This window comes from Heptranchias perlo, chromosome 11 (genome assembly GCF_035084215.1).
Source record: "Heptranchias perlo isolate sHepPer1 chromosome 11, sHepPer1.hap1, whole genome shotgun sequence".
In the NCBI taxonomy this organism is placed as follows: Eukaryota; Metazoa; Chordata; class Chondrichthyes; order Hexanchiformes; family Hexanchidae; genus Heptranchias; species Heptranchias perlo.
The window spans coordinates 44,380,303-44,394,552 of record NC_090335.1 but is presented as its reverse complement, the minus strand read 5'-3'; the positions used below and the strand labels follow the sequence as shown (position 1 = coordinate 44,394,552).

The 14,250-nt window shown below is 45.8% G+C and overlaps 1 protein-coding gene across 1 annotated transcript in view; it reads left to right on the top strand.

Annotated features, from left to right (window-relative positions):
• The window catches only part of mao (monoamine oxidase), a 200,912-nt gene that overhangs the window by 153,172 nt on the left and 33,490 nt on the right, over positions 1 to 14,250 (top strand). Inside the window, exons 10-12 of the mRNA XM_067992899.1 lie at positions 6,473 to 6,526; positions 8,848 to 8,905; positions 12,341 to 12,438. Coding sequence (XP_067849000.1) covers positions 6,473 to 6,526; positions 8,848 to 8,905; positions 12,341 to 12,438 — 210 coding nt within the window. The remainder of the gene's footprint in view (positions 1 to 6,472; positions 6,527 to 8,847; positions 8,906 to 12,340; positions 12,439 to 14,250) is intronic.

Below are 14,250 nucleotides of genomic sequence, written 5' to 3'. Positions count from 1 at the left end.
TAGCCCTGGGAGTCCTCAACATTGACTCTGGACCCCATGAAATCTCATGGCATCAGGTCAAACATGGGCAAGGAAACATCCTGCTGATTACCACCTTTCACCCTCCCTCGGCTGATGAATTAATCCTCCTCCATGTTGAACACCACTTGGAGGAAGCACTGAGGGTAGCAAGGGCACAGCATGTACTCTGGGTGGGGAACTTCAATGTCCATCACCAAGAGTGGCTCGGTAGCACCACTGCTGGGCGAGTCCTAAAGGACATAGCTGCCAGACTGGGCCTGTGGCAGGTGGTGAGTGAACCAACAACGAGGGAAAAACTTACTTGGCCTCGTCCATCACCAATCTACCTGTTGCAAATGCATCTGTCCATGACAGTATTGGTAGGAGTGACCACTGCACAGTCCTCGTGGAGATGAAGTCCCGTCTTCGCACTGAGGACACCATCCAACGTGTTGTGTGGAACTACCACCGTGCTAAATGGGATAGATTCAGAACAGATCTAGCAGCACAAAACTGGGCATCCATGAGGCATTGTGGGTCATCAACAGCAGCAGAATTGTATTCCAGCACAATCTGTAACCTCATGGCCCGGCATATTCCTCACTCCACCATTACCAACAAGCCAGGGGATCAACCCTGGTTCAATGAGGAGTGTAGAAGAGCATGCCAGGAGCAGCACCAGGCGTACCTAAAAATGAGGTGCCAACCTGGTGAAGCTACAACACAGGACTACATGCATGCTAAACAGCGGAAGCAACATGTTATAGACAGAGCTAAGCGATTCCAACGGATCAGATCAAAGCTCTGCAGTCCAGCCACATCCAGTCGTGAATGGTGATGGACAATTAAACAACGAATGGGAGGAGGAGGCTCTGCAAACATCCCCATCCTCAATGATGGCGGAGTCCAGTACGTGAGTGCAAAAGACAAGGCTGAAGTGTTTGTAACCATCTTCAGCCAGAAGTGCCGAGTGGATGATCCATCTCGGCCTCCTCCCGATATCCCCACCATCACAGAAGCCAGTCTTCAGCCAATTCGATTCACTCCACGTGATATCAAGAAACGGCTGAGTGCACTGGATACAGCAAAGGCAATGGGCCCCGACAACATCCCGGCTGTAGTGCTAAAGACTTGTGCTCCAGAACTAGCCGTGCCTCGAGCCAAGCTGTTCCAGTACAGCTACGACACTGGCATCTACCCGACAATGTGGAAAATTGCCCATGTATGTCCTGTCCACAAAAAGCAGGACAAATCCAATCCGGCCAATTACCGCCCCATCAGTCTACTCTCAATCATCAGCAAAGTGATGGAAGGTGTCGTCGACAGTGCTATTAAGCGGCACTTACTCACCAATAACCTGCTCACCGTTGCTCAGTTTGGGTTCCGCCAGGACCACTCGGCTCCAGACCCCATTACAGCCTTGGTCCAAACATGGACAAAAGAGCTGAATTCCAGAGGTGAGGTGAGAGTGACTGCCCTTGACATCAAGGCAGCATTTGACCAAGTGTGGCATCAAGGAGCCCTAGTAAAATTGAAGTCAATGGGAATCAGGGGGAAAACTCTCCAGTGGCTGCAGTCATACTTAGCACAAAGGAAGATAGTAGTGGTTGTTGGAGGCCAATCATCTCAGCCCCAGGACATTGCTGCAGGAGTTTCTCAGGGCAGTGTCCTAGGCCCAACCATCTTCAGCTGCTTCATCAATGACTTTCCCTCCATCATAAGGTCAGAAATGGGGATGTTCGCTGATGATTGCACAGTATTCAGTTCCATTCGCAACCCCTCAGATAATCAAGCAGTCCGAGCCCGCATGCAGCAAGACCTGGACAACATCCAGGCTTGGGCTGATAAGTGGCAAGTAACATTCGCGCCAGACAAGTGCCAGGCAATGACCATCTCCAACAAGAGAGAGTCTAACCACCTCCCCTTGACATTCAACAGCATTACCATTGCCGAATCCCCCACCATCAACATCCTGGGAGTCACCATTGACCAGAAACTTAACTGGAACAGCCACATAAATACTGTGGCTACAAGAGCAGGTCAGAGGCTGGGTATTCTGCAGCGAGTGACTCACATCCTGACTTCCCAAAGCCTTTCCACCATCTACAAAGCACAAGTCAGGAGTGTGATGGAATACTCTCCACTTGCCTGGATGAGTGCAACTCCAACAACACTCAAGAAGCTCTACACCATCCAGGACAAAGCAGCCCGCTTGATTGGCACCGCATCCACCACCCTAAACATTCACTCCCTTCACCACCGGCACACAGTGGCTGCAGTGTGTACCATCCACAGGATGCACTGCAGCAACTCGCCAAGGCTTCTTCGACAGCACCTCCCAAAGCCGCGACCTCTACCACCTAGAAGGACAAGAGCAGCAGGCACATGGGAACAACACCACCTGCACATTCCCCTCCAAGTCACACACCATCCCGACTTGAAAATATATCGCCTTTCTTTCATCGTCGCTGGGTCAAAATCCTGGAACTCCCTACCTAACAGCACAGTATGAGAACCGTCACCACACGGACTGTAGCGGTTCAAGAAGGCGGCTCACCACCACTTTCTCAAGGGCAATTAGGGATGGGCAATAAATGCCGGCCTCGCCAGTGAAGCCAACATCCCATGAACAAATAAAAAAAAACTCAAGTCTCTGTAGCTCTTTAAAAAAAATAAACCATAGAAGTTGATTCTCACCTGGAAAATCCAAAATTCGAAATGAAATAATTACAGTAAATGGACAAAAATTAAAGATGAAGGGACATTATGTTCAGGATTTCTACAACGTAGCTACTAGTTTTAAATTCTGGAAATCTGTATCATGAATGAAAAATCAAGAGTGTACTTCTTCTAGCACAGAGTTGATATCCTATCCTTGCATAGAAGAGCATGGATGAAGTAAGGGAACGTAGAGTTGTGGCCTCCTCAAGCTTAGAGCTAGTACCATTGTGTTCCTGTGTCTTCTTCCTTCTTTCTGTCATTCACTTACACTCATTCATGCACACAAACATCATGCACTGTATCCTGCAATGCAAGTTTGGTTTGAAGGTGTTTTCCTGGACCCAGCATACTAAGATGTGTTCCTTTTCTGCTGTAGTCGCCCCCGAAGAATAGCTAGCCAGCACTGCCAATACTCCAGAACAAGATAGCACCTTACAGAAACTTATCAATTTCATCATCGGTTCCAAGCAGCAGTGGAACTACTCACATCATAGATGATGCCGTTAGTGATGCTGGCAAAATCGGGACTGCGTAGCCTCATTGTTTTCAGATCTCTAACTTCTGCTTGACTGCCCCCTGTACCCTCGCCCAGGGTGGGCTGAGTAGCTGGCTTGCTGAGCGGCATGAGGCATCTGGTTTAACCAAAGGTCTGGACAGGGAAGCCCTTGTGAGGCCAGGAGGAGCAGGAGTTCTCTAGGCCCCACAAGGAAAATTTAGGCCTCCCCTGTCCCACGCTTTCCCTCCTCCCCTGATCACGAGACCCACTTGATCCCCCTTCCAACCACTTACCTGAGTGTGGGGGAGCATTCCCTCGGTCCTCGGCGGCCTTCTGCCACATGACAATGTGCTCCTGCCCACGGGGCAACTGCTACTTCCTGCTGGTCTCTGAGAGACTTATGGGGCCTATGCAAAAAAGTTAAAATCTCCTGGACCTCAGGCTGCTAAGGTCGGCTCCCACACGCACGACTGCCGCCCTGAGTTAAAATCGGGGCTATGCTCTTTTAGCTGAAAATTTTGCTCCTTTTCTTAACGGCTGCCAACCTCGCCAACCTAAGCTCGATCTTTTTTGATGTGGACATTGTTAGATGATACTTTTTCTGTTCCTTCATGTTAAAATTTATTTAAATCACCTTTGTCACCAGTGTAACTCTACATCCTGCCACCAATTGTTATGAATTCGGGTCTGCTGTAGATACCTTCTTGGATTCAGTGGCGTCAGTTGTTCCTGTATGCAGTATGAGTGACTTACTTTTATGGGGTTGTCTGACACTGCCATATATCTACTTGTATGATAATGGGACCTGGGGGTGCAATCCCCTTTTTACTTGAACAGGATATCCGTGCCTTTTGCACAAGTATTTATTCAATCTTTTCGAAGGTTGACCGAATTAACACTATATGATGCAAGACTTGGTTCAAATCATGAAGCTACTTCATTCCACAGTGAGGTGAAGGTGCAGAGCAATAGTTATAATCAGAGTCATTTAGTTATCTAATAACATGAAAATAAGGCTACCCCACTTCATGAGTTGTCTTGCATGTCTTAAACAAACTAACTCCTCTGTATTCTGGCTTTTGAGTTTGTCTTTTCTGGGGTCTTTTTGTCTTGGCTGCAGCTGCTGTTGCAAAAGCTGGACTTTTTTTTAGGTGTTTGACATTCTGCTTTATTCTTGACTGTTCTAATTGAGGCATGTGTCTCATTGTATTTATGTTCAACTGCAGTTCAGGGATAGCTCAATGAAATCATCAGTCATGGCTACAGAGGATTATGCTTGCCTGTCAGCAGCCATTCTTTCAGTCTATTTAAGCCTCCAAATAACATGGACACAGTTGACTGCTGCATAATGATGGCATCATGGGATAATGGACATTTACTTGTAATATGATGTTTCTGTGGTCAGATACCACTGGAACATTAATTGAACATGGACACAAGAGCTGAATTCCAGAGGTGAAGTGAGAGGGACTACCTTTGACATCATGGCAGCGTTCGATTGAGTATGGCACCAAGGAGCCCTAGTAAAAATGAAGTCAATGGGGATCAGGGGGTAAACAGCCAAATTCGCAATTCATCAGATAATAAAGTAGTCCATGCCTACATGCAGCAAGACCTGGATAACATCCAAGCTTGGTCCAACAAGTGGCAAGTAACATTCATGCCTCACAAACACCAGGCAATGACCATCTCCAACAAGAGGGAATCTAACCACCTCCCCTTGACATTTAATGGCATTACCATCGCCAAGTCCCCCACCATCAACATCCTGAGGGACACCATTGATCAGAAACTCAACTGGACCAGCCACATAAATGCCGTGGCAACTAGAGCAGGTCAGAGGCTGGGTATTCAGCAGCGAGTGGATCACCTGCTGAGTCCCCAAAGATATCACCTGCAAGGTACAAGTCAGGAGTGTGATGGAATACTCTCCACTTGCCTACATGTATACTGCTGCAGCAACACGCAAGCTCAGCACTATCCAGGATAATGCAGCCCGTTTGATCGGCACTTTATCCAGTAGTCAAAATATTTACCTCCACCACCACTGGCGTACTGTGGCTGCCGCGTGTACTATTTTCAGGATGCACTGCAGCAACTCACCAAGTCTTCTTCGGCAGCACCTCCCAAACCCGCGACCGGCACCCCTAGAAGGACAAGGGCAGCAGGTGCATGGGAACACCATCACCTCCAAGCTTCCCTCCAAGTCACACATTATCCTGATTTGGACCTATATCGCTGTTCCTTCATTGTCGCTGAGTCAAAATCCTGAAGCTGCCTACCTAACAGCATTGTGGGAGCACCTTCAGCACTGCAAAATGCAGTGTGCTGAGAATTGCTCCCTTGATTTCACAATCTGTCTTCACCCCTGACAAGGGTCTGTGCCACCAGCAAAGCCTCACAAAATCTAATATTTTTCAACAAACTTCATCAAACTTTTTGTTGAAGTTGTAGAATGTGGATACCATGGGGGTGAAATTGGATAGTGCTGGCCTGGCCAGTGCGAAATGGGTGTAGGAAATCTTCCCTGTGCCGGAACGGGTAGGCTCAATGTACACTTGATATTGGGCCTTGGGCCTTGTTTAAATTAGACCGATGAGCTGTAGACGCCTGCTGCGCATGTTCAGGCAGCTAGCTGGCAAAGCGGATTGAAATTTTGGGCCACCGCGTCGCTGGCAGCGGCCCTCAGGTAGGTCCTGGGAGAGGGTCGGTGATTGGGGGGCCGGCAATCGGGGGCATGGGAGCACCAGCTGGTGGAGGCGGCGATCGGGAGGGGGAAGGCGATCAGGAAGGGGCGGAGCGGGAGCCGGCAGTGGTCTTTAGGATTGCTGTGGAGTTGGGAGGAACACTCCTGCTTCTAGCCGGTTAGGCTGATTTCAGAAAGGGACCCTAAAACAGACATTGAGCCCCCGATTTGATTATGTAAAGGGTCTAACACCTGTTTTGGGCACGGGCCCTGGACACCAATACTTCAGCCTTTACCAATATGGTGGGCGGCGCTGTTCTGGTGCGGAATATTGGATGCTTAGGCGCCCGTTTTATGCCTGTAAGATGGGCACAGCATCAACGAATTTCTAGGCCCATGGGTTTTTAATTTAAAAAAATCTTTCAATACACCGACAGAACGACTGCTCTCCAGATGGAGTGTTGCATGAAAAATTGCATTGAAAGCATTTTTCAAAGAGTGATTTTAAAAGCACATTTGCAGTTCAGGACAATTTACATGCAAATATTTTTCCAACTCTTTTCTTTCAGATTTATCCTTGCTCGAAAAGCACGGCGTCTGGTAAATCTCACAAAGGAAGCTAGGTGAGTGAACCTCATTAAAACTTACAAGTGGTTAATGTCATGTTTAATAATGAGACTTTAATGGAAAATGTGTTAGCCGCCGCCCTAAGCTCTGGAATTCCCTCCCATAACCTCTCCATCTCTCCCTCTCTCCTCCTTTAAGACCCTCCTTAAAACTTGCCTCTTTGACCAAGCCTTTTGTCACCTATCCTAATATCTCTTTCTTTGGCTTGGTGTCCATTTTTGTCTGATTAGACTCATGTGAAGCACCTTGGGATGTTTTCCTACATTAAAGGTGCTATATAAATGCAAGTTGTTGTTGTATCTGCCAGTAATCATAAACAGATCATTTATTTTTGTTAAAAGCACTTTTAAATTTACTTGTACTCTGTAATGGAGAATTAGCATAAATTAACCTAGCAAAATAGTAGCAGAAATCTGCATCCAAATGGTTAATAGTGAGAAATGTCTGTCATCTTACTGAATGAAAATTTTCGTGTCAATATAAAATTATAATGAGATACTTAGTTTGTGCCAAGTATTCTGTGAATTAAGATGCAGTTCTCAAATTGTACTTAAAGAAGAATTTTCACTATCTTTGATCAAGATTCTCAATCTGGGAAGCTGCCTACCTGCATTTATATCTGTCACTGATGAGACTCCTGATTTTATAATCAGCAGTAGAAATTTATAGGAAATTTGTTTTCTGCACGTATGTGATAGAAAATGAACATATTGTGCCAGTTACAGAGGGTATTCAGTGAAGAGGTCAAAACAAGTCCCATTAGTCAGTCCTAAACTGCTAAGCCTGAGATCCATAGAAATGTCCTTCTGCGATCCTGCTCCATTGGTATTCAGATATATCGCTGTTTCACTCATCATTAATCAGTACATTAATCTCTGCTTACTTGATCTGCTTGGTCATTAGAGTTTTGGGCTACTGATATAATAGTGTTCATTATGAAGGCACTGCATATCATAGTATTGCAGTATGTCACAGCACAGAAGGAGGCCATTCAGCCCATCGTACCTGTGCCGGCTCCTTGGAAGAGCTATCCAATTAGTCCCACTCCCCTGCTCTTTCCCCATAGCTCTGTTAATTTTTTCCCTTCAAGTATTTATCCGATTACATTTTGAAAGTTGTTATTAAATTTGCTTCCGCCACCCTTTCAGGCAGTGCATTCCAGATCATAACAACTCTCTGCGTAAAAAAAGTTTCCTCATATCACCTCTGGTTCTTTTGCTAATCACTTTAAATCTGTGTCCTCTGCCACTGGAAATGGTTTCTCCTTATTAACTCTATCATGATTTTGAACACCTCTATCAAATCTCCTCTTCACCTTCTCTGCTCTAAGGAGAACAACCCCAGTTTCTCCAGTCTCTCCATATAACTGAAGTCCCTCATCCCCAGTACCATTCTAGTGAATCTCTTCTGCACCCTCTCTAAGGCCTTAACATCCTTCCTAAAGTGTGGTGTCCAGAATTGAACACAGTATTCCAGCTGAGGCCTAACTAGTGTTTTATAAAGGTTTAGCATAACCTCTTTGCTTTCGTACTCTATGCCTCTATTAATAAAGCCCAGGATCCCATGTGCATTTTTAATAGCCTTCTCAACTTGTCCTGCCACCTTCAAAGATTTTGTACATACACCCCCAGATCTCTTTTTTAAAATTGTACCATTTAGTTTATATTGCCTCTCTTCATTCTTCCTACCAAAATGTATCATTTCACCCTTCTCTGCGTAAATTTTATCTGCCATGTGTCTGCCCATTTCACCAGTCTGTCTATGTCCTGCTGAAGTCTGTTACTATCCTCCACATTGTTTACTACATTCCCGAGTTTTGTGTCACATGCATACTTTGCAGTTATTGCCTGTATACCCAAGTCCAAGTCGTTAATATATATCAAAAAGAGCAGTGGTCCTAATACCGACCCCTGGGGAACACCACTGTATACTTCCCCCCCAGTCTGAAAAACAACTATTCACCATTACTCTCTGCTTTCTGTCCCTTAGCCAATTTTGTATCCACGCTGCCACTGTCCCTTTAATCGCATGGGCTTCAATTTTGCTAACAAGTCTATTGTGTGGTACTTTATCAAGTGCCTTTTGAAAGTCCATTTACACAACATCACCAATTTATGTCATTCAGTATGCTTTAACAAGGACGTTATTTACAAACCTGTGAAAAACTAGTAACTGAACTACAAATGTCAGTATATGGAAGTCATACCGTAGAGCACCCTGAACGCAGAAAACCATGTTATACATGGCTTCCATTTTATTTGTCACTGCTTATTTTACAGCATGTGAAATGTAACCTGGATTATCTTTTGATATGCAGGAAGAAGAAGATCTGTGAGATTTATGCCAAGGTCCTTGAGTCTGAGGAGGCATTGCATGTAAGCTGTTTTTTCTCTTGCATTCTTATAGGTTTAGTCTGTTTTATTTGATGATATTCAATCCTATTTAGTATGATGAATCTCCCAAAGACTCATTTCATCTTGAAGAGGGAGGGACCTTCACAGGCCATATGTTCCTGTATATTTTTTTCTAGAAAAATAGATGCGCAAGACCTTCTCTTTGTACCAATATTCTGAATAGTGCCCTGATCTCAATATGAACTCATGGAAATTAGCAAATATTGATAACAGCTTTTTGCATGTTACGGTTTTGTTAGAGGCCAATCCTGAGAAACTCACGCAGAACTAGAATATAAACAAAAAATGAACATTAAACTGCAGATCAGACCAGGTGTCAATCAGTTGAAAATCGTGTTCCAGCACACGGCATGATGCATCATCCATTGTTGAGTATAAGAATGTAAGAAGTAGGAGCAGGAGTATCCAATACGGCCCTTCGAGCCTGCTCCGCCACTCAATAAGATCATGGCTGATCTTCGACCTCAACTCCACTTTCCCGCCCTATCCCCAGTAGGTAGCATCTGAGCAGCAAACAAGGCATAGGAGATTTGTACTTGAAGTTCAGCTGCCTCCAGTGCACCTTAATGATGTACCTGACTGAGGAGTGCCATCTAGTCCATGAAGCCCAGTAGAAACACCCAACCAACTGCACTGAACTACTAGTGCTAGTGAAGGCCATCACTGTCTTTTATGACAAAATATACTTCCAGGCACCCACAGAGACATCACATGAGGAATTCGCATTTCCATGCACTGCCTGGATGAGTGCAGCTCCAACAACACTCAAGAAGCTCAACACCATCCAGGACAAAGCAGCCCACTTGATTGGCACCCCATCCACCACACTAAACATTCACTCCCTTCACCACCGGCGCACAGTGGCTGCAGTGTGTACCATCTACAGGATGCACTGCAGCAACTCGCCAAGGCTTCTTCGACAGCACCTCCCAAACCCACGACCTCTACCACCTAGAAGGACAAGAGCAGCAGGCACATGGGAACAACACCACCTGCACGTTCCCCTCCAAGTCACACACCATCCCGACTTGGAAATATATCGCTGTTCCTTCATCGTCGCTGGGTCAAAATCCTGGAACTCCCTTCCTAACAGCACTGTGGGAGAACCTTCACCACACGGACTGCAGCGGTTCAAGAAGGCGGCTCACCACCACCTTCTCAAGGGCAATTAGGGATGGGCAATAAATGCCGGCCTCGCCAGCGACGCCTACATCCCATAAACAAATAAATTTTAAAAAAGAAAGCAACTGAAGCCCTGTTTCACCATGCTCTCATCTACATTCAATGCAGCAGCAGCAGAAGCAGCAATTAATTTTCAAATTAGCAGTTGCACCAAAATACTGGGGTGTGCAAAAACATTTGGCCCTTCTGGTGCGCTTTCTTCGTAACTCCGGTGGGAGTGCGCCACATGTGCTGGAAATCTGGACGGGACCCAGATATGCTGAGTCCTGGCCTAACATCAGGATTTCTGTAGGCCTTTGCAAGGGGCGGAGCCTCTGCCCTCCTCTTGCCAGGACATTGATGCAGAAGGGGGCAGGACCAGGAGGGGTGTGGATTCCTCACGCCAGGAGTTCCTGTGTCCTTCAGAGGGACCCAGAGTTTCATTGGCAGCAGTACGTCTGCTAAGACCAGACAAACCAGGCCACCAAGGATTCATATGGGCACATGCCCTGGACTCCTGAAGATAAAGGAGTGAGTTTAATATCTAAAAGTGGCCCTCTTACAAAGGATGCCAACAGGGGCAGTTAAGAGTTCTTTTTGAGGAGGGAGCCTAGCAACCCCCTCCCTCTTCCACCCCCACCCCCGGCACGGTTGGCGCACTTCCACTGCAATTTGTGGCCTTCTGGCCAGGTGGGTGAGATCTGGCCTTAATGCCGCAAGCACCTGCCTGAGGTATTTAAATCAAATGACCTTCCCCTGACCCTGCAAATTTTTGTGTAGCAGAAAAGTTGCTTCAAAAAATCTTTCCCAGCTGCAGAAATCGTGAATGAAACTCTCCACACCGTTCAGGATCACAAACTCTTCACTTCCACCTGTCTCAGCTGATCCTGACAACAGCTGTGTCGTATGATTTTCAGTCTAACTTAATCCGAGTGATTTGTGAGTGCTACAGTAAGTTGGAGCAGCAGCGCCACTTGCTCTCATTATAATATATTTAAATGAGCTCACTTGGGCCTCAGCGAGTAAATTGCAGGAAGGGCCAAAAGCTGCATGGTGGTTAATCAATCGTGTAGTCAAGCTTCAGTCTTCCAGGGTTCCGACCTAGGGGTGGACCCCTTGTCCATTGATCAGGAAGCCGATATGACTTCTTTCTCTTACCTACCAGCTGCTGAGCATATCCCAGGCCAGGGCTGGGGAAGCTCCCAACCTGCAAGTTCCCTTCGTCCAGCCAGACCCCTCGTGGGGAACCATCTTTTGGGGGACGAAGTTTCCACCTCAAACAAGGCCCCTGGAAACTACCAGATTTCAATAAAGATGTGGTATATCACAGAATTGTGTGTTTATGTGTCTCTGGCCCTGATATTGACTTGGAGCCACGAAGATAGTGGGGGGTAGAGGGGATTTGCAGATGGGAAACCCGAAAGTAAGGATTTCCCGCAGGTCCTACTGAACTTAACTGCAGGACCTGCTTTAAAATTTTTCAAAAGGTTTCCTGCCCGAAAGCCAGCTTGATTGACAGGCTGGCTGCCTGTCAGGCAGGAAAGCAGCCGGGGAGCGGATGGAAGATAAGTCGGAGTTTGGATGGGGGAGATCGGGGAGAGATCTGGGTCTTCGGGGGTTGAATGGGGGAGCCGGGGAGAGATCGGGATCTTCAGGGTTTGGATTGGGGGGGGGGGTGCAATGGGGGGGAGGTTGAGGGAAGTCGGAGATCATGGGGAGGGGGTTGAGCAGTCGGACATCGGAGGGGGGGTGGTATCAGCTATCGGGAGGGGCATCGGCTGATCGCGGGGGTCTGATCATTGCAGGTAAGCTTGTTGGGCCTGGAGGAGATATTCCTGCTCCTCCTGGCCCATGAGCAGTGCAATAAAGACACTTACCTCATGATCCGGCCCTTTTCTCCTTCTTTTCACAAGCGAGATTCACGAACCCCGGGGAACCTGCGCTGGAGGCGTTAAATTTAAAGGTCAGTGAAAATCAATTTTAAAAAACCTAATTAACGCCCCATGAGGATGTTAATTGCTGCGGTAACTACCCGCCTGCCTGCACTAATTAGAGACCCGACTGCAGCGACTAGGTTACTCGCACACATCCAAATGCACCTCCGTTAAACCTGGAAGTGAGCGTGTTGGAGCCAGATTGCGGTCGCGCTCGAAAAATCAATTATTTTAACTACCCACCTACCTCCAACCCACCTGTAGTTGCGGGTTAAAATTCCCCCTTTGTGTTTTTGTCCAGCCCATTCATTATGAAGAGAAGAACTGGTGTGAGGAGCAGTATTCAGGTGGATGTTACACTGCATACTTCCCTCCGGGAATCATGACACAGTATGGCAAGTAAGTGCAATAATTTTATTATCTACATCAGCAGTTAAACACTTATTGAAGTGTGAATGGATTCAGATTAGGCCTATAGCAAAAAATTGCTAATTTAATCAGAGTTCTAATATGGAACATTTGTACAGGTTTATCGCCATTAAACAGAGTGAAAGCAGGCTTCTCCATTGTGGTCAGTGGAGTCAATAACATTTGCTGTAACTTCTATGGATTAGATTAAGAGGCCATATATATTCCAAATAATGCTGTTGTTGTTTCTGTTGATGGTGATGTGATCTTTAGATTGTTGTGCCTAGTTATGCTAATTTAATTATCCAACAGCACATTTATTTATTGCTATAACATCTGCACATTTTCATTATAGACAGTGAGAAGGATAGAAGTAAGATTCATTATTGGGACAAAGTAGATGGAGCTTTAATCTGTATTTGGGTAATATCCCTGATATGATCATGCTTGAAGGAAAAATAAATGACACATGTGCTCTGTAAATGGGGTTGAAATAGGTATGGATGAGGTTGAGAGGAGACTTGGAATCCTAGTAGACTGAATGCTTAACATGTCCAACCAATGCAGAGCAGCAATGAACAAAACCAATAGAATGTTGAACTACATAGCCAAAACAGCAGAATACAAATCAAAGAAAGTCAATATCAGACTATTGTTGTCTATTTGACTCGCTGTTCAAAGGTTCGAGGCTGACTCCATAATGGTTAATAGTCATATGACTTTATTTAGCACAAGTAAGAATCAATACCGTACAGTATTGAAACAATAATTTATAAAGCACAATTGAGAATTACATCAGCCCATTGTCCTTTGGGTAGAAGCTGTGACACCGTTCCACATTCCCTCATACATGTACTCGCGTTCTCGTTTACTCCCTAGGTACCTTCTTTTCTGTCCTTTACAACCTGACTCTAGCAAGGGGTTTCTCTTTCATGCTACTTTTGGGGGACGGCAGAAGGGCTGTTACTGACACAGATGTTTACCCTATCGGGGTCTTTCTAAAGGGCGAGGTGGCCAATGAGGCATCGTGTATCTCTTTAGACAAAGGAAGGAGAGTCAACCCACTTCCTGGGGGTGATTTTAAACCCCGAGAACGGGTGGGTTGGGGGGCGGGTGGGAGTTGAAAATAGTTGTTTTTTTGGGTCGCAACTGCAAAATTTTTGGACTTTGCATTACCAGTGGGAAGCCTGTACTTTTACGCGCTGATGTTAAACCCGGAAATAAAGCCGGGTTGCGGTCCCAACCCAAAAAACAACTATTTTCAACTCCCACCCACCCCCAACCCACTCGCTCTTGGGGTTTAAAATCACCCCCCCTTACCTCTATATTTTGCAGGCAAGGGGTGATTGAGAGACTGTCAAAATGTCATACCATCTGGTTGACCAATCATTGGCTTTCAACACTAGAGAGGGCCTGCCCCTCCAACTTATCTTGTCTAACTTCTCTTCAAGGCCAAATCCAGAGATTTGGACCTGTTATCTTTTCAATCCCTATCTTGTCCCAGGCTGTTAGCTCTAAGACTTCATTGTCTCATATGGACAACTAGCTCCTTATCTCGTGGACATGACTGAGTAACTTGTTAATGTAGCTATGGTTACTGCTTGTGTGCTGTGCTAGCAATTTCATATTCTTTTTAATTGTATTAAAGGATTTTAAGGGTTTTTGTAAAGGTGACAGATTCTAGGTTATATGGTTAATTCCTATATACTTGCTTGATTAGTACAGAAGGGAAGAAGGTGCTCAGAGAGGATAGCAAAATTTACATATCAAAATACATGTGGTACAATGAGTCAAGTTACATGT